General features: G+C 43.3%; 1 protein-coding gene across 10 annotated transcripts in view; it reads left to right on the top strand.

Moving 5' to 3' along the window:
- The window catches only part of LOC311103050 (palmitoyltransferase ZDHHC14-like), a 105,013-nt gene extending 83,720 nt beyond the window's left edge, over positions 1–21,293 (top strand). For 5 of the 10 annotated variants that reach the window (XM_084144556.1, XM_084144554.1, XM_084144563.1 and 2 more), the window contains 2 exons: positions 8,182–8,281; positions 19,939–21,293. In XM_084144556.1, the coding sequence (XP_084000682.1) occupies positions 8,182–8,281; positions 19,939–20,373 (535 nt within the window). In that variant the 3' untranslated portion in view covers positions 20,374–21,293. The remainder of the gene's footprint in view (positions 1–8,181; positions 8,282–19,938) is intronic. The other 5 variants (XM_084144560.1, XM_084144561.1, XM_084144559.1 and 2 more) reach the window with 1 other exon arrangement.
- Positions 21,294–21,667: the final 374 nt, after the last annotated feature.

The raw sequence follows: 21,667 nt of genomic DNA, 5'->3' as shown, positions 1-21,667 counted from the left end.
TGGGCCAAAAGTTCCATCCTGAGCAGGCTGAAATTCCAGGCATTCTTTTTCATACAGCTCTTACATAAAAAGGGCACTGTCATAATTTTCACCATTTCAGAGTGTTATTTGAACTTCATAGTGTTGAAATTTGTTTTTAACTGCACTGCCCCTTTAAGATTCATTAGAAGAAGACAAAAAGGATCCATCAAACACATTTGGTGTGTCATCATAGTGGTCTCTGACTTGTGATCAGACTCACTCAGGTGAAAAAAAATGTGTTTTTCCCATCACTGTAATTTCCTGCATTGTCAGAAAGCTAAAATAGGCCCATCACACAGAGCTTATCTTGATGTCGCAAGACTGGAGAGCTGTTGCCTGCTGTGAAATCATCTCATTCAGACCTCTTATAGTACAGAGGATTTCAGCACCTCCCAGTGAGATCAAACTATGCAGATGGATAACAGATGTAGTAATCATTGTAGCTATAAAGTCTTTGCCAGTCATGGATTTGTTGCTTATTAACTGGTCTCATTCAACACTTCATAGCTGAAACCCCGTTCCGTGACTATTTAGACCTATGGTCTCCTTCTGTCCCACTCCCAACACCTGGGGCGGCAGGTAGCTTAGTGGTTAAGAGCGTTGTGCCAGTAACCGAAAGGTCGCTGGTTCTAATCCCCGAGCCGACTAGGTGAAAAATCTGTCGATGTGCCCTTGAGCAAGGCACTTAACCCTAATTGCTCCTGTAAGTCGCTCTGGATAAGAGCGTCTGCTAAATGACCCCCCCCCCTATGTGCCTCCCCTCACATTCTACACACTCTCTCTGTGGTGAAGGTGCTGGTTCTTCACACACTCTCAGCCTAGATAGCCTCTATCTCCCCTTATCTTTACAGTCCAGTTTTCCCCTCTCTGACGAGACAACACAACACGCAGCAGCTCCTCTGTGGCTTGACTGTGGTTAACTCGAAGGCTCCATTTCAAATAGCACCCTATTTCCTATGTAGTGTACTACTTTGACCAGGGCATAGGCATAGGATTCTGGTCAAAAGTAGTGCCCTATATAGGGAATAGGGTGCCATTTGGGACACATATAAAGGCATGGTACAGTGCGTCAGTAGCAGGTCATTAACAGTGAGACAAGACAGTCTCTCCTAGGTAAAACACATGTACAGACAAGGGGGAAACGGGATAAACAGGGCAGAGTGGTTAGAGGCTTTTAGTCCTGGGCTTGTCAGTGTGTTTTACTGCACTCTGTGTGAGAGTCCCAACCCAGCCTCCACTGCCCACAGCATTACTCACTGGTAATGACTCTCCTGGGTGGCGGTCCTCAATGGGCAGGTGGTGGGCAAGGGGGGCGGAGTGAGTGAGTGTGTGTGTGTGTGTATGTGTTTGTTTGTGCATGTACATTCTGTTTGTCTTCTTCAGTTCACCTCCACTGAATTCCTGTAAGAGACTGGCTATCTCAGAGTCAACAGGCTCTCTGTTACTGATTACCCTACACACACACACACACACACACACACACACACACACACACACACACACACACACACACACACACACAGGCCTCCCTCAGAGCTGTGTTTCCACTGGAAGAGTTGTTTGTATTCAGTTAGAGCTGAGCTGTGTCACTGTTTCATATCAACACAAAGCCCCTCCATATTGATGAATGGATGTTATCACACACGGTTAGTCCATGACTTAGTCTCTCTATGTGCTTACACATAATCACACACACCCTTATACAAACACACGTACACACTCAGACACACATACATGCTCAGACACACACACACACACACACAACACTATAAGACAATCATGTTGCTTAACCTCAGCAGGTTCCTGCCTAACCAGCTATGTCTCAGCCCAGCAAATGTAGTGATAGAACAGAAATAATGATTCACTCCGCTGATCTTTGCATGACCTCAATGACTGATTACCAAGAGGAGTGCCTGCATACAGAGTGAAACATTAGGCACAACACAACTCTCCCCTTCTGGGGTTCTCTGGTGTCTGTCTATGGCAGCTGTGAAGTTTTGGCCCTCCTATTCCTTCACAATATTGACTCTCAGAAAGTCATTTCCTCTGTATTCTGCATCCTGTTAACATCGAGTTACATTGTGTAAGGATATCTGCCAATGATTGAAATTAGAGTATTCAAGGAAATCAAAGCATTTCATTTACAAAATCTCTGTTTAAGTGTAGTTGTTTTGGCAGGATCACTGCAAAATAAATATACCGTTTCAGCCTTGCTTCAAAGGACGGTATTGAAATAGACTTGGACCTAAGCCTGATTCATTTGTCGAGGAAGTAGGACCCTATAAAATCAGTTTTTATTTTGTACCTGATTTCGTTTAGTTTTCAGGTTTTCCCTCTCAAAATGACACTTTTTAAATAGGAAAACAACAAAATGGGATGTTCTAAGTCCATAACAATGCTTAAACCACATCAGGATACCACTTTTGAAGTCTGGGAAAAATGGAAGAAATCTTAATTTTTTGGTGTAGTTACCCTTTAATGTAAGTGCCCACCAGCAAGCACTCAGAGTTTTCAAAACTGGCCACTGGATTGATGCAAATAATCATGATATCATTCTGCCAGGTAGGCGTAGGCTACTTTGTAGTTAACATTTCATTGAGAAGGTTTTTAGGAAAGCCTTTCCATCTCTACCAGAAGAAGGTATAAGCATCATCGCTATATGCTACACAAAGTGTGGACTTTGATGGACTGTTGTTTCAACTTGATAGCTTCTTCTTGAGAAATGGATGATGACACACACAACTCATTTTAGACTTTCACTTTCTCTTCAGTATCTCAGCAGTGTCTACTTGACGTGTGATTGTTCATTAATTAGATGGATGACTAATACAATACTGCTCACCTACAGTTGAAGTCAGAGGTTTACATACACCTTAGCCAAATACATTTAAACTCAGTTTCTCACAATTCCTGACCATTAATCCAAGTAAAAATTCCCTGTCTTAGGTCAGTTGGGATCACCACCTTATTTTAAGAATGTGAAATGTCAGAATAATAGTAGAGAGAATGATTTATTTCAGCTTTTAGTTCTTTCATCACATTCCCAGTGGGTCAGAAGTTTACATACACTCAATTAGTATTTAGTAGCATTGCCTTTAAATTGTTTAACTTGGGTCAAACGTTTCGGGTAGCCTTCCACAAGCTTCCCACAATAAATTGGGGAATTTTGGCCCATTCCTCCTGACAGAGCTAGTGTAACTGAGTCAGGTTTGTAGGCCTCCTTGCTCGCACACGCTTTTTCAGTTCTGCCCACAAATGTTCTATAGGATTTGTGATGGCCACTCCAATACCTTGACTTTGTTGTCCTTAAGCCATTTTGCCACAACTTTGGAAGTATGCTTGGGGTCATTGTCCATTTGGAAGACCCATTTGCGACCAAGCTTTAATTTCCTGACTGATGTCTTGAGATGTTGCTTCAATATATCCACATAATTTTTCCTTCCTCATGATGCCATCTATTTTGTGACATGCACCAGTCCCTCCTGCAGCAAAGCACCCCCACAGCATGATGCTGCCACCCCCGTGCTTCACGGTTGGGATGGTGTTCTTCGGCTAGCAACCATCCCCCTTTTTCTTCCAAACATAACGATGGTCATTATGGCCAAACAATAATATTTTTGTTTAATCAGACCAGAGGACATTTCTCCAAAAAGTACGATCTTTGTCCCCATGTGCAGTTGCAAACCGTAGTCTGGCTTTTTTATGGCGGTTTTGGAGCAGTGGCTTCTTCCTTGCTGAGCAGCCTTTCAGGTTATGTCGATATAGGACTTGTTTTACTGTGGATATAGATACTTTTGTACCAGTTTCCTCCAGCATCTTCACAAGGTCCTTTGCTGTTGTTCTGGGATTGATTTGCACTTTTCGCACCAAAGTACGTTCATCTCTAGGAGACAGAACGCGTCTCCTTCCTATGCGGTATGACGGCTGCGTAGTCCCATGGTGTTTATAGTTGCGTACTATTGTTTGTACAGTTGAACGTGGTACCTTCAGGCGTTTGGAAATTGCTCACAAGGATGAACCAGACTTGTGTAGGTCTACCATTTTTTCCCCCACTGGCTATAAGGTGAATGCACCTATTTGTAAGTCGCTCTGGATAAGAGCGTCTGCTAAATGACGTAAATGTAAATGTCTTGGCTGATTTCTTTTATTTTTCCCATGATGTCAAGCAAAGAGGCACTTAGTTTGAAGGTAGGCCTTGAAATACATCCACAGGTACATCTTCAATTGACTCAAATTATGTCAATTAGCCTATCAGAAGCTTCTAAAGCCATTACATTTTCTGGATTTTTCCTAGCTGTTTAAAGGCACAGTCAATTTAGTGTATGTAAACTTCTGACCCACTGGAATTGTGATACAGTGAATTATAAGTGAAATAATCTGTCTGTAAACAATTTTTTGAAAAATGACTTGTGTCATGCATAAAGTAGATGTCCTAACCGACTTGCCAAAACTATAGTTTGTTAACAAGAAATGTGTGGAGTGGTTGAAAAACTAGTTTTAATGACTCCAACCTAAGTGTATGTAAACTTCCGACTTCAACTGTATGTACAGTGGGGAGAACAAGTATTTGATACACTGCCAATTTTGCAGGTTTTCCTACTTGTAGGGGTCTGTAATTTTTATCACAGGTACACTTCAACTGTGAGAGACGGAATCTAAAACAAAAATCCAGAAAATCACATTGTATGATTTTTAAGTAATTAATTTGCATTTTATTGCATGACATAAGTATTTGATCACCTACCAACCAGTAAGAATTCCGGCTCTCACAGACTTTTCTTTAAGAAGCCCTCCTGTTCTCCACTCATTACCTGTATTAACTGCACCTGTTTGAACTCGTTACCTGTATAAAAGACACCTGTCCACACACTCAATCAAACAGACTCCCACCTCTCCACGATGGCCAAGACCAGAGAGCTGTGTAAGGACATCAGGGATAAAGTTGTAGACCTGCACAAGGCTGGGATGGGCTACAGGACAATAGGCAAGCAGCTTGGTGAGAAGGCAACAACTGTTGGCGCAATTATTAGAAAATGGAAGAAGTTCAAGATGACGGTCAATCACCCTCGGTCTGGGGCTCCATGCAAGATCTCACCTCGTGGGGCATCAATGATCATGAGGAAGGTGAGGGATCATCTCAGAACTACACGGCAGGACCTGGTCAATGACCTGAAGAGAGCTGGGACCACAGTCTCAAAGAAAACCATTAGTAACACACTACGCCGTCATGGATTAAAATCCTGCAGCGCACGCAAGGTCCCCCTGCTTAAGCCAGCGCATGACCAGGCCCGTCTGAAGTTTGCCAATGACCATCTGGAAGATCCAGAGGAGGAATGGGAGAAGGTCATGTGGTCTGATGAGAAAAAAATAGAGCTTTTTGGTCTAAACTCCACTCGCCGTGTTTGGAGGAAGAAGAAGGATGAGTACAACCCCAAGAACACCATCCCAACCGTGAAGCATGGAGGTGGAAACATCATTCTTTGGGGATGCTTTTCTGCAAAGGGGACAGGACGAATGCACTGTATTGAGGGGAGGATGGATGGGGCCATGTATCGCGAGATCTTGGCCAACAACCTCCTTCCCTCAGTAAGAGCATTGAAGATGGGTCGTGGCTGGGTCTTCCAGCATGACAACGACCCGAAACACACAGCCAGGGCAACTAAGGAGTGGCTCCGTAAGAAGCATCTCAAGGTCCTGGAGTGGCCTAGCCAGTCTCCAGACCTGAACCCAATAGAAAATCTTTGGAGGTAGCTGAAAGTCCGTATTGCCCAGCGACAGCCCCGAACCTGAAGGATCTGGAGATGGTCTGTATGGAGGAGCAGTGTGTGCAAACCTGGTCAAAACCTACAGGAAACATATGATCTCTGTAATTGCAAACAAAGGTTTCTGTACCAAATATTAAGTTCTGCTTTTCTGATGTATCAAATACTTATGTCATGCAATAAAATGCAAATGAATTACTTAAAAATCATACAATGTGATTTTCTGGATTTGGATTACAGACCTCTACATGCTTTGTAAGTAGGAAAACCTGCAAAATCGGCAGTGTATCAAATACTTGTTCTCCCCACTGTATATATATACACTACCAGTCAAAAGTTTTAGAACACCTACTCATTCAAGGTTTTTTCTTTATTTTCACTATTTTCTACATTGTTTCAAATAACACAAATGGAATCATGTAGTAACCAAAGAAGTGTTAAACAAATCAAAATATATTTTATATTTCAGATTCTTCAAATAGCCACCCTTTGCCTTGATGACAGCTTTGCACACTCTTGGCATTCTCTCAACCAGCTTCACCTGGCATGCTTTTCCAACAGTCTTGAAGGAGATCCCACATATGCTGAGCACTTGTTGACTGCTTTTCCTTCACTCTGCGGTCCGACTCATCCCAAACCATCTCAGTCTGGTTGAGGCCAGGTCATCTGATGCAGCACTCATCACTCTCCTTCTTGGTAAAATAGCCCTTACACAGCCTGGAGGTGTGTTGGGTCATTGTCCTGTTGAAAAACAAATGATAGTCACACTAAGCCCAAACCAGATTGGATGACGTATAGCTGCAGAATGCTGTGGTAGCCATGCTGGTTAAGTGTGCCTTGAATTCTAAATAAATCACAGACAGTGTCACCGGCAAAGCACCCCCACACCATAACACCTCCTCCTCCATGCTTTACGGTGGAAAATACACATGTGGAGATCATCCGTTCACCCACACCGCATCTCACAAAGACACGGCTGTTGGAACCAAAAATCTCAAATTTGGACTCCAGACCAGAGGACAAATTTCCACCTGTCTAATGTCCATTGCTCGTGTTTCTTGGCCCAAGCAAGTTTCTTCTTCTTATTTGTGACCTTTAGTAGTGGTTTCCCTGCAGCAATTTGACCATGAAGGCCTGATTCACACAGTCTCCTCTGAACAGTTGATGTTGAGATGTGTCTGTTAATTGAACTCTGTGAAGCATTTATTTGGGCTGCAATTTCTGAGGCTGGTAACTCTAATGTGCTTATCCTCTGCAGCAGAGGTAACTCTGGGTCTTCCATTCCTGTGGCGGTCCTCATGAGAGCCAGTTTCATCATAGCGCTTGATGGTTTTTGTGACTGCACTTGAAGAAACTTTAAAAGTTATTGAAATGTTCCGTATTGACTGACCTTCATGTCTTAAAGTAGTGATGGACTGTCGTTTCTCTTTGCTTATTTTAGCTGTTCTTGCCATAATGTGGACTTGGTCTTTTACCAAATAGGGCTATCTTCTGTATCTTGTCACAACACAACTGATTGGCTCAAACGCATTAAGAAAGAAAGAAATTCCACAAATTAACTTTTACCAAGGCACACCTGTTAATTGAAATGCATTCCAGGTGACTACCTCATGAAGCTGGTTGAGAGAATGCCAAGAGTGTGCAAAGCTGTAAAGGTAAAGGGTGGCTATTTGAAGAATCTCAAATATAAAATATTATTTGATTTGTGTAACAGCTTTTTGGTTAATACATGATTCCATATGTGTTATCTCATAGTTTTGATGTCTTCACTTTTATTCTACAATGTAGAAAATACTAAAAATAAAGAAAAACCCTTGAATGAGAAGGTGTTCTAAAACTTTTGACCGGTAGTGTATACACACACGCATTCATGTGCCGTTTCAGAAAGTTGCAGGAAAATACGAATCATTTACATTTACATCATTTAGCAGACGCTCTTATCCAGAGCGACTTACAAATTGGTGCATTCAACTTATGATAGCCAGTGGGACAACCACCTTTTATTTTTTTATATATATATTTTCTTTCTTTTTGTCCTTTTTTTTATGGGGGGGTGGGGGAAGAAGGATTACTTTTATACTATTCCAGGTATTCCTAAAGAGGTAGGGTTTCAAGTGTCTCCGGAAGGTGGTCAGTGACTCCGCTGTCCTGGCGTCGTGGGGGAGTTCACTGATGCATTTTGTTAATGTCTTATGATTATGATTAACTTTGGCAAATTAATACATTTTCTAATAAGTTCAATAAAAAAAAGTATATTGTTGAATTCCGTTTTAATGTCTGGATTCCTTGATTGTGTCCGTGTTCTCCGCAACACAGATTATATAGGGCCCTAAGGAAGGGATCTACAATATTATAATATCATTGAATGGTTTCCTCAGATATGTCTCTCTCTCTTCAGTCTCATCGACAGAAGAGGCTTTGTCCAAACAGACACGGCGCAGCCCATCCCGCCAACCAATGGCACAATGTATGGATCCACCCAATCACAGAGCCACATGGTAAGCCATTCTCCACTCATTCTTTTTCAAACCTACTTATGGCCATCATGTCAGTGCAAACCCTCAAACCCCGACCCTGGTCATCTTAATATGGCTTATGTACTGCCTTAATTACCACATATACTGAACAGAAATATAAATGCAACATATAAAGTATTGGTCCCATGTTTCATGAGCTGAAATAAGAGATCACAGAAATGTTCCATACGCACAAATTAGTTTACATCCCTGTTAGTGAGCCTTTCTCCTTTGTCAAGATAATCCATCCACCTAACAGGTGTTGCATGTCAAGAAGCTGATTAAACAGCATGATCATTACACAGGTGCACCTTGTGCTGGGGACAATAAAAGGCCACTCTAAAATGTGCAGTTTTGTCACACAAGACAATGCCACAGATGTCTCAAGTTTTGAGGGAGCGTGCAATTGGCATGCTGAATGCAGAAATGTCCACCCGAGCTGTTGCCAGAGAATTTTATGTTCATTTCTCTACCATAAGCCACCCCCTGCCCAGTCATAGATCAGGGCCTAATTTATTTATTTCAATTGAGGGATGAACTGTAACTCAGTAAAATCTTTGAAATTGTTGCATGTTGCATTTATATTTCTGTTCTGTGTGTGTGTGTGTGTGTGTGTGTGTGTGTATGTGTGTGTATATATATATGCGTGCGCACACACACACACACACACACACACACACACACACACACACACACACACACACACAGTGAGGGGAAAAAAGTATTTGATCCCCTGCTGATTTTGTACGTAAAGCCCACTGACAAAGACATGATCAGTCTATAATTTTAATGGTAGGTTTATTTGAACAGTGAGAGAAATCCAGAAAAACGCATGTCAAAATTTTTATAAATTGATTTGTATTTTAATGAGGGAAATAAGAATTTGACCCCTCTGCAAAACATGACTTAGTACTTGGTGGCAAAACCCTTGTTGGCAATCACAGAGGTCAGACGTTTCTTGTAGTTGGCCACCAGGTTTGCACACATCTCAGGAGGGATTTTGTCCCACTCCTCTTTGCAGATCTTCTCCAAGTCATTAAGGTTTCGAGGCTGACGTTTGGCAACTCGAACCTTCAGCTCCCTCCACAGATTTTCTATGGGATTAAGGTCTGTAGACTGGCTAGGCCACTCCAGGACCTTAATGTGCTTCTTCTTGAGCCACTCCTTTGTTGCCTTGGCCGTGTGTTTTGGGTCATTGTCATGCTGGAATACCCATCCACAACCCATTTTCAATGCCCTGGCTGAGGGAAGGAGGTTCTCACCCAAGATTTGACGGTACATGGCCATCGTCCCTTTGATGCGGTGAAGTTGTCCTGTCCCTTAGCAGAAAAACTCCCCCAAAGCATAATGTTTCGACCTCATGTTTGACGGTGGGGATGGTGTTCTTGGTGTCATAGGCAGCATTCCTCCTCCTCCAAACACGTCGAGTTGAGTTGATGCCAAAGAGCTCGATTTTGGTCTCATCTGACCACAACACTTTCACCCAGTTCTCCTCTGAATCATTCAGATGTTCATTGGCAAACTTCAGACGGGCATGTATATGTGCTTTCTTGAGCAGGGGGACCTTGCGGGCGCTGCAGGATTTCAGTCCTTCACGGCGTAGTGTGTTACCAATTGTTTTCTTGGTGACTATGGTCCCAGCTGCCTTGAGATCATTGACAAGATCCTCCCGTGTATTTCTGGGCTGATTCCTCACCGTTCTCATGATCATTGCAACTCCACGAGGTGAGATCTTGCATGGAGCTCCAGGCCGAGGGAGATTGACAGTTATTTTGTGTTTCTTCCATTTGCGAATAATCACACCAACTGTTGTCACCTTCTCACCAAGCTGCTTGGCGAATGTCTTGTAGCCCATTCCAGCCCTGTGTAGGTCTACAATCCTGTCCCTGACATCATTGGAGAGCTCTTTGGTCTTGGCCATGGTGGAGAGTTTGGAATCTGATTGATTGCTTCTGTGGACAGGTTACTTTTATACAGGTAACGAGCTGAGATTAGGAGCACAGCTCGTTACCTGTATAAAAGACACCTCGGAGCCAGAAATCTTTCTGATTGAGAGGGGGTCAAAAAACGTATTTCCCTCATTAAAATGCAAATCAATTGATAACATTTTTGACATGCGTTTTTCTGGATTTTGTTGTTGTTACTGTTCAAATAAACCTACCATCAAAATTATAGACTGATAATTTCTTTGTCAGTGGGCAAACGTACAAAATCAGCAGGGGATCAAATACTTTTTTCCCTCACTGTATGTGTATGTGTGTGTGTGTGTGTGTGTGTGTGTGTGTGTGTGTGTGTGTGTGTGTGTGTGTGTGTGTGTATATAACAAGCATAGTGAACAGTGATATCAAAAGTTCAGGCATTCCGTGCCATGAGTGGATGATGGCCGCACAGTGACCCGTCTTTGGCTGACTCACCCTGGGAAACCCAGGACACGGTATGGCAGCTGTTGCTGTGCCCGGCCCTGATTGCGTGGCAATGCCAGCCTCTCCAGCTCTCCACTCATAGCACTGTAGCCTGGTTGTTCAGCTGTTGTCTTATATCCTGCACCTTTTTTTCATCTGTAGACAACGGCTCAACTGTCCGCCTTGCAAACTAGATGGATAAACTATCCCAATCAATCTCTGTGGAATTATGATGACCAGCGGCATCATGGTGTATTATTGCAATCATCAACATTGGTACTTGGTTTAGGCAAGGGCAGGGTAGGGTTAGAGCGTCTCTCTCTTTTCTCTCTCTCCCTCCCTCCTCTGGATACCAATTCTCTCTCTCCGGAGGAGCTCCGGAGAACAAGCTATGCAAGAGCTCAGTTAGGATAGACAAACACTGCTCCTCCCCTCATCATCCCACGCTAGAATGCCAACAAAGGCTGTTGATCTCTCATCTCTCTCCCTCTCAATCCAAATCTATTTAGCCAATCTCATTTCCATCTCAGGTCCACAGATTGGAACAAGTCAACTGTTGCAAATAGTGGGTTGTTTATGTTATTATTCACACAGATTTTACCCATGATGCTCTGTGATCTGCCATTATGGCTGGGAAATAGGTCAGCAGCAGGAGGAGGAGGGGCGTGTGTGTGTGCACTGTGACAAGCAATGTCATTGTGGACTGTGGTGTGTGTGTGACTCTTTGGCTTTCCCCACTGTCACAGTCCCAGTCCCTGTCCCCCACTCCAAAAGAAAATGACATGTTGGAGATTTGTGAACCCCAGGGAGGAATTTCTGTGTGTGTGTTGTGCTCATGTGCAGTGCACTCTCTTTCCCACTCTGATTCCTACAAGCTATCAGGCAGACTGACTGGACATGCTGACAATCTAACTCATGTTCTGGGAGGCTTTGGCATGGCAGAAACAGATTAATGGCTAGAAAGCAAGAAATGGATGATAAGAGAGAGAGATAGTAACAGAGATAGGGAGAGGGAATGAGAATAAATGCTATTTTAGAGAGAAGGTTCCTACAGTAATATCATGGATTGAGTCTGACTTAAACAAGTCCCTGTCAGCAGACAGTGTAATTGGTGTTGGAGAATCAGATCAAAGGGAGAGAAGCTACAAATGTCAACCGCACCCAATGATTTATATATACACTAAAAGTCCTTAAAGTATAACTAATGTTACTGTCCACATTACAACAGAAATACTTAAATACATGTAATTTTGTCCTTGAAACATTTAATTGGAAAAAATTTGTAAATTCCATTCATTCCTATGGCGAACTGCTTCTTTTTGGGGAGTGCCAATATGGCCGACCGGTGGCTTCAAAGCCTCTCATTGGCCAATACATAGCAACAGCAATTCAGGATTTATATACGTAATTGACTGCACTCCACATTCCAGCAGGGAATGGAAGAAAGAGTCTGTCTGGGAGTCTGGTGATCCTTAGTGAACAAGCTGCCGTTTCCCCCCTCCTACATTCTAATGAACAGTCACTACTCACTACAGTCCACTGAACTTGAATCCAATGGGCTCTTAGAATAATACAGACCACTTAAAATAAGTACTTGTTAGCTGTGTTCCTGTCCCGGTAACTCCGGTCTTACTGAGTTGTTCTAAAGATGTGTCATGGCCATCTGGAATGCTTGAGCTGGTTGTTCTGGCTGGGAGACAGGTTTGACCTTCCATAGCTTGTACTCCTGAGTGGCGCAGTAGTCTAAGGCACTGCATCACAGTGCTAACTGTGCCACTAGAGATCCTGGTTCAAATCCAGGCTCTGTCGCAGCCGGCCGCGACCGGGAGACTCATGGGCGGCGCACAATTGGCCCAGCGTCGTCCAGGGTAGGGGAGGGAATGGCCGGCAGGGATGTAGCTCAGTTGATAGAGCATGGCGTTTGCAACGCCAGGGTTGTGGGTTCGATTCCCACGGGGGGCCAGTATAAAAAAATATATATATATGTGTTCACTAACTGTAAGTCGCTCTGGATAAGAGCGTCTGCTAAATGACTAAAATGTAAAATGTAATAGCTTTACGTGTAGAAATAGAGCCCATCTGTTTGAAACAGTTGTTATTATTAGGAATATACTGCAGTAATGACTTCCCACAGGGAACCATTGAAATGTGTCGCCAATAACATCATCTATCTTTAGTCACTAACTTAGAGAATGTAGTGTGTGTTTGATTGACAAGACAAGAGAAATAATTTACATTGCGAATAGCAGCTTTGACTCATACCTGGTCGTCATGTAAATAGTGAAAGGCAGTCTGTCAATGTACATAGGCAAATTGGGGTCTAATAATCAAGTGCAGAGAATCCAGTCCATTTCTGTACATTTGTATGTATATTTTCTAAAGACGTGGTAGGCTGATCTACAGAAGCCTTGTCACCACGGCAATGGTGACATCATGTCATATCTCACCATCCGTCACAGGCCCCAGTCAGGAAGTGACAGAGAGAACAGTATGTGCGAGCGAGGTGACATCTAGAAGTGGCCATGGCCTCTAGTTAAAACACCGTCCGCTTTGTTCTTCCTCTCACTCTGTCCATTTTCTCTGTAATCTCATTTTGGGGTTTTTCTCCTTATTTTCTGTGGTAGCTGGCATATATTTTTACACAGCAGAACGTTTACAGATGTAGACTCTGACATTGATGGACTGTTGTTTCAACTTGATAGCTTCTTCTTGAGAAATGGATGATGACACACACAACTCATTTTAGACTTTCACTTTCTCTTCAGTATCTCAGCGGTGTCTACTTGACGTGTGATTGTTCATTAATTAGATGGATGACTAATACAATACTGCTCACCTACAGTTGAAGTCAGAGGTTTACATACACCTTAGCCAAATACATTTAAACTCAGTTTCTCACAATTCCTGACCATTAATCCTAGTAACAATTCCCTGTCTTAGGTCAGTTAGGATCACCACTTTATTTTAAGAATGTGAAATGTCAGAATAATAGTAGAGACAATTATTTATTTCAGCTTTTATTTCTTTCATCACATTCCCAGTGGGTCAGAAGTTTACATACACTCAATTAGTATTTGGTAGCATTGCCTTTAAATTGTTTAACTTGGGTCAAACGTTTCATGTAGCCTTCCACAAGCTTCCCATAATAAGTTGGGTGAATTTTGGCCCATTCCTCCTGACAGAGCTGGTGTAACTGAGTCAGGTTTGTAGGCCTCCTTGCTCGCACACGCCTTTTCAGTTCTGCCCACAGGTTTTCTATGAGATTGAGGTCAGGGCTTTGTGATGGCCACTCCAATACCTTGACTTTGTTGTCCTTAAGCCATTTTGCCACAACTTTGGAAGTATGCTTGGGGTCATTGTCCATTTGGAAGACGCATTTGCGACCAAGCTTTAACTTCCTGACTGATGTCTTGAGCTGTTGCTTCAATATATCCACATAATTTTCCTTCCTCATGATGCCATCTATTTTGTGAAGTGCACCAGTCCTTCCTGCAGCAAAGCACCCCCACAGCATGATGCTGCCACCCCTGTGCTTCACGGTTGGGATGGTGTTCTTCGGCTTGCAAGCAACCCCCTTTTTCCTCCAAACATAACGATGGTCATTATTTTTATTTTATTTATTTATTTAACCTTTATTTAACCAGGTAAGCCAGTTGAGAACAAGTTCTCATTTACAACTACGACCTGGCCAAGATAAAGCAAAACAGTGCGATTAAAAACAACAACACAGAGTTACATATGGGGTAAAACAAAACATAAAGTCAAAAATACAACAGAAAATATATATACAGTGTGTTCAAATGTAGCAAGTTATGGAGGTAAGGCAATAAATAGGCCATAGTGCAAAATAATTACAATTAGTATTAACACTGGAATGATAGATGTGCAAGAGATTATGTGCAAATAGAAATACTGGGGTGCAAATGAGCAAAATAAATAACAATATGGGGTGAGGTAGTTGGGCGGGCTAATTTCAGATGGGCTGTGTACAGGTGCAGTGATCGGTAAGGTGCTCTGACAACTGATGCTTAAAGTTAGTGAGGGAGATAAGTCTCCAGCTTCAGAGATTTTTGCAATTAGTTCCAGTCATTGGCAGCAGAGAACTGGAAGGAATGGCGGCCAAAGGAGGTGTTGGCTTTGGGGATGACCAGTGAGATATACCTGCTGGAGCACATACTAAGGGTGGGTGTTGCTATGGTGACCAATTAGCTAAGATAAGGCGGGGATTTGCCTAGCAGTGATTTATAGATGGCCTGGAGCCAGTGGGTTTGGCAATGAATATGTAGTGAGGACCAACCAACAAGAGCGTACAGCCAAACAGTTATATTTTTGACCAACTGTTATGGCCAAACAGTTATATTTGTGTTTCATCAGACCAGAGGACATTTCTCCAAAAAGTACGATCTTTGTCCCCATGTGCAGTTGCAAACTGTAGTCTGGCTTTTTTATGGCGGTTTTGGAGCAGTAGCTTCTTCCTTGCTGAGCGGCCTTTCAGGTTATGTTGATATAGGATTCGTTTTACAGTGGATATATATACTTTTGTACCTGTTTCCTCCAGCATCTTCACAAGGTCCTTTGCTGTTGTTCTGGGATTGATTTGCACTTTTCACACCAAAGTACGTTCATCTCTAGGAGACAGAACGCGTCTCCTTCCTGAGCGGTATGATGTTTGCGTGGTCCCATGGTGTTTATACTTGAGTACTATTGTTTGTACAGATGAACGTGGTACCTTCAGGCGTTTGGAAATTGCTCCCAAGGATGAACCAGACTTGTGGAGGTCTACAATGTTTTTTCTGAGGTCTTGGCTGATTTCTTTTGATTTTCCCAGGATGTCAAGCAAAGAGGCACTGAGTTTGAAGGTAGGCCTTGAAATACATCCACAGGTACACCTCCAATTGGCACAAATGATGTCAATTAGCCTATCAGAAGCTTCTAAAGCCATGACATGATTTTCTGGAATTTTCAAAGCTGTTTAAAGGCACAGTCAACTTAGTGTATGTAAACTTCTGACCCACTGGAATTGTGATACAGTGAATTATAAGTGAAATAATCTGTCTGTAAACAATTGTTGGGAAAATTACTTGTGTCATGCACAAAGTAGATGTCCTAACCGACTTTCCAAAACTATAGTTTGTTAACAAGAAATGTGTGGAGTGGTTGAAAAACAAGTTTTAATGACTCCAACCTAAGTGTATGTAAACTTCCGACTTCAACTGTATGTGTCAAACTCATCTAGCTTGAACAGCCCTAGAATGAATCAATGTTTACACAGCCGGCATCATTTGATTGCCTGAATCACTTAAAATAAATGCTGAAAATTCAATCAGCACATTCCACAGTCAGCCGTGATGAAGATCCAGATTAGACGTGCAAAGTTTAGTTCAGGCTAGGTCAGGGTTGGTTGGTTTCCTCTCTCCCTAGCAAGGTGTGAGTTGCTCTTCCTATAGCCTGCTGAGCTGATGAAAGGTTTACGACCAGGGCTAATCTTATCAGAGCTGAACTTCACTACCTCACGGGCTCAAAGCACAGAGCAGCATGCCAATATGGGTAATGACAGCCGGACTTTGGGAAATAGCTTGCCCTTCTCGCCCCTGTTCCTTCACCCACACCTGGGCAGAACAGTGGGCAGCAGTCCCAGAAACTCAACCTCTAAAGTAATTACAGCCAAGGAGATATTCCAAGCTCATTAGTAAATAATACCATTAGTGCACCACTGGAGGAAGGACCACTGCTGGAAGATGACATATCAGCAGTGAAACAGTAAGAAATGACTGTTAAAAGCCAATAAAATGGGTGAAATGCATGACTGAAAAATAATTTGCATAGAGGTGGCAGAAATGACCAGCTCAAATGGTTAGTAGAGTTACTGTGGCCAAGCAAGAAAGGAAAATGGCCATACAGTCATACAACACTAATTGATTAACATGCATTCATTATTTTCATTGGAATCCTCATCAACCAGTGTATTTGGTTTGACCCTGTATTGTACTTGTGCTTTGATTGAAGTGCACTAGACTAGATCATATGGTCGGTGAACTTAGACAACTAGATTTGTCAATTTCTGTGATTGCACATACAGATAGAGTATTTGACTTTGTAATGCAGCCTTTCAGGCCATATTGCCTTTCTAAGATATGCTCTTTAAACCAGCTATTGGATGATTATTGAAGAACATATTACTCTACAGAGGCTGGGTTTGTTCAAAAGACCAATTAATGGAAAAAGATCAGAATTGGGCTGCCTTTCTAAACGAAGACTATAGGTCATAAATATCCACACATATTCCCTCAGGTACAGGAACGTTAAATATGGTCAGGGTTTTCATATTCCTGATAGATATATTCTAAGGATGGCCTCCGGAGTGGCGCAGCGGTCTAAGGCACTGCATCGCAGTGCTAGAGGCGTCACTACAGACCCGGATTCGATCCCGGGCTGTATCACAACCGGCCGTGATCGGGAGTCACATAGGGCGGCGCACAATTGGCCCAGCGCCATCCGGGTTAGGGGAGGGTTTGGCCGGTGTGGCTTTACTTGGCTCATCGCGCTCTAGCGACTCCTTATGGCGGGCCGGGCACCTGCAGGCTGAAATTTTGTTCATCAATTGAACGGTGTTTCCTCCGACACACTGGTGCGGCTGGCTTCAGGGTTAAGCGGGCGGTGTTAAGAAGTGCGGTTAGGCGGGTCATGTTTCGGAGGACGCATGACTCGACCTTCGCCTCCCAAGCCCATTGGGGAGTTGCAGCGATGAGACCAGATCGAAATTGGGGAGAAAAGGGGTGTAAAATATATATTTATATATTCTGAGGGTTGCTAAGCAGCACCTGTAACCATCCTACAATTTGTTTCAACACTGAGGAACCTGAGATGGGGGAATGTTTATGGAATATTTTAGTGATATAAGTATTTCATTTAAAAATAACAAAACATTGTGCAGCTCCAAGAAATGTTGTAGTCGACCCCTTCCAAATCACAGTCCCTGTAGATGTAAATTGAAATTTAGCAGCCTTCCACCATTTTTTGACAGGTGTAGCCAATTAAGACTCATTGCGATCCGATCTTCCTGACCATCTCAGGAGGTAGTCAGACACGCTTTGTATCTGAAAATCAATCAAGTGTAGACAGATCTGGATGGTCAAACCATTTAAATCATAATTATTCCGGCCTCTAAAGCATTGACAGGTAGCACCATTGATTTACGGCATCAATAATTGTCTAAAATAAATAAATTCATATTAATTTGAAATAATATCTGTCAAATACACCTGGGCAGGACAGTGGGCAGCAGTCCCAGACCCAACCTTGTCCAGAAACTCAACCTCTAAAGTAATTACAGCCAAGGAGATATTCCAAGCACATTAGTAAATAATACCATGCCTCTTTTTCCGAAGGGCGTTATGGAGCTGAAACTTTAAATGCTTTTAGAAAGTAACCTTAGGAGTGCAACTTTGCCAAAGCAGACCCTGGGGCGGCAGGTAGCCTAGCGGTTGGGCAGGTAGCCTAGCGTTGGGCCACTAACCGAAAGGTTACTGGTTCAAATCCCCGAGCTGACAAGGTGAAAAATCAGTCTGTGCCCTTGCGTCTGCTAAATGACTAAAATGTCAATGTAAATATTATTAGATTAGGAGCAGTGAGTGGACTGTGGAGCTTTTGGATGTGCATTTGTCAAAGAGAAGCTTTCGACTCGCTGACATTGGGATTAGGCTAAACTAATCATGATGCAAGATGGCCCGTGTTAGAGGATCTCTCCAAATTGACTTTGCTCCAGTTGTCTCATTACTATAGGTTAAGAGGTAAATACTGTGTATTGCTTTCTTAATAGGTCCATGTTCTGTAGATACCAGCGTCTCTCTTCTCTCCCAACGTCTTTCTGTCTGTTCTGGTGTGGTCTGACTCTGATGAACCAATCCTCTCAGGATGGAGTGTATTTCTGGAGCTCTGGGGCCGGTGCCCTGTACTGATCCCTGTGTATAATGCTCTCTGAAAAGCTTCTTTGTCTCCAGGCCTGGCTGGTACCAGCAGACAGACCGTATTGGAGACAGTAGGACGGGGTTCTCTGTCAGTAAGCTCTCAGATCTCTGCTTCCTGTAGAGATGATGCCTACTGGCTGGAGCAGTCTCCTTCAGTAGCTGTGTCTCAAAGGAGAGACTAGGAGCCTGCAATGTGAGAATAGCCTCTCAGGCATCTAGGTGCGGAACATTTTTACATTTTAGTCATTTAGCAGACACTCTTATCCAGAGCGACTTACAGTTAGTGAGTGCATAAATTTTCATACTGGCCCCCCGTGGGAAACGAACCCACAACCCTGGCGTTGCAAGCGCCATGATCTACCAACTGAGCTACAGGACGCACTGGACAATACAACTTGTGACTAATGTGAGTCTACTAGCAGCTAAGTTTGAGTCCAGTGGTTGAGTTTGTCTCTGAATGACTATAAAAGAAGCCAAACTCATAAAAGGACATCAACTGATAGGAAATTGATAAGAGAAACTGAAGTAGTTCTATAAATTACCTTCTTAACCTAGTGTGTTTATGCTTGGCCAGACAGGTGATTTGAGATGTGAGGACCAGATTGTCTTCTATTTCTTTAGTCTCCTGTGAACGTGCGATCTAAGAAGACCTTTCAAAGCACTAATGTTAGGTTTGTCATAGTGGATCATCAAAGGTTTCCCATTGATTCATGTGCTCTCTCTCTCTCTCTCTCTCTCTCTCTCTCTCTGTGAAAGTGCACTCTGCCTGCCTTCAGTTTTATACTTTGCCACTACCCCTGCTACATCTGATAATTATTAGATAGGCTAGAGAAGTGCTCGTCTAGTTCAATGGCTAAAACTGTGCACTGCTGGCTCATTCCCAGTCCATTTAGATGTTTGATTTACATTTAAACTATTTAGGTTACAGAGATAAATCAATAGCTGACTTAATGGCCCGCTGTTTTAACTTCATGTATTGGCTTCATTATGCATTTGGGTCACGTTGAATACTGTGTTTTTCTCTGGTGTTAGTTTACTTTGCATTCTAACAAGGTTACTAACAGCCTCATTTTCTCTTCTCCTTCATTAATTCACTACACTCCTCATGTTAACCTCTTGCTCCTCCTTTCTCTGTCATCTGTTTTCCTTCTTCCTCTTCTTTCTATTGTCCCCACTCTGTCTTCAACCTCCAATCCCACCCCCTCAACATGTCTCATTACTCTCCCTACACTCATTCCTTTACTCCCCCTGTCCATCTCCCACATCTCAGTGTGATCAAGACCAGTGCATTCAGAGCACCAAATTCGTTTTGCAGGCTGCTGCCACACCGCTGCTGCAGAGTGAGCCAGTCATCCTCACAGACGAGGCATCTCTACCGGGCAGAACATCGCTAGGGGGTCCCTGCTCTGGAGCGCTGCCGCTGGGGGGTCAGCCCACACCCCCTACCTCCACCCTCAACCTCAGCTGTGACAACGACATGCTGCCTCTCCGGAATGACCACAGCGACGGGCTACGACACCACCACACGGACGGGGGCCACCACCACTTCCTCACGCCCGAGGAAGTGCCCTCGCCACCGGGCATGCTCCCTTGCAACAGTCCCATTGGACACAGCCACACCTTGCAGGGCTTCTACAACCCAGCCAGCCAGGACTCTCTACACGAGGACTCTGTCAGAGGCCTGGTCAAACTCAGCTCTGTCTGACAGGGGGTTCACTCAAACATCCCTCTGTCCCTTAAAACACTCCTCCCTTATATCCACACCCGTGCCAAACAGTGGGTCGTCTCAACCCTGAACGCCTGTAACCAATATCCTCTCCATCCTCTAAAATCACAGGACTTGAGCCTCTAAAATACTGTGGTACTATTTGGCTGCTGAGAGCAGAGCAGAACTGACCTGAACGGGGACCTTCCCTCCTCAGCCGACAACTTGCCAAACCTCTGCATCATAACGGGGTTGTTGCTGGTGAAGGGCCAAGGGGACTTTGCCATAGTATAAACAGACACAAATGTCCAGTGCTCCTGTTTTCTACTGAAGTATGTCCTCTGTCCTGGGAGGGGGACAGACAAAGGAAAGGAGTGGAGGAGGAAAAACAGAAGTGGTGGATGTATGTACGGTGGTGGATATATGGCTATTTAAAGCAAAAAATAGTGTTGTGACAGCTATTCCTAAACATGTTAAAGAAAAGCTGCTTTATTTCTATCATGAATCACGGTTCTGGCATTTTCTTTTTTTGTACAACGGACTATGGCCTACTTGTTGATCACTGATGGACAATGTCTGATGAGATTCTAGTTGACAGTCGACAGTGCAATCAGTAAACAAGAGTTGGTGTCATCATGTTGCTAGCCTTAGTGGAGTTGCCAACAACCGGATGTATCTGGTTTTCAGGGATACAGCTAATTCAACCTAGCTTCCTTTTCCACTGGAAACCGGATGTGGAAACGCCACTCAGGCATTTTCTTTTACGCCTGCTACGTTAGGTTATGTTTCATATCATTCAATTCATTTTTTTCTTTTTAAGTTACATGTTAAAAATATTTGGTGTTGTGCCATACTAATGTAATGTTTTCTCCTCACATTATACTTCCTGTGGATATATTAATAAAATCACATATTTTTAAGGTACTAGATTCTTTCTGTTGAAGCCAAGCCCTAAGGTGACCAGTTGAAAGTAATGTGTTATCATCTCTGACGTCACACATCCTTTGGTAGGTCTTTAAAAGGTAGCCTTGTGACGAGTGCCTGTGGTTACTGCAGCTAACATCACAAACGATTCAACAGTATAAAATCGTACATGATGTATTGAGGGTGAGTCCTGCTGTAGGCTGGTCTCAGGTAATGGTCCATTCATCGGGGGTCGGAGGCCTCTGGACCTCCAGCTACAGCATCATAGAGACTGGGGAAAACAAGGGCTCTCTGTCACCAGACATACTCACCTCTTTGTGTGCACTAAAGTCAATGAAAGTGACTATAGGCTTACTTCAGAAGCATTTCC

This window comes from Coregonus lavaretus (genome assembly GCF_964263955.1).
Source record: "Coregonus lavaretus genome assembly, chromosome: 27".
Lineage (NCBI taxonomy): Eukaryota > Metazoa > Chordata > Actinopteri > Salmoniformes > Salmonidae > Coregonus > Coregonus lavaretus.
This window is presented reverse-complemented; position numbering and strand designations above follow the sequence as displayed.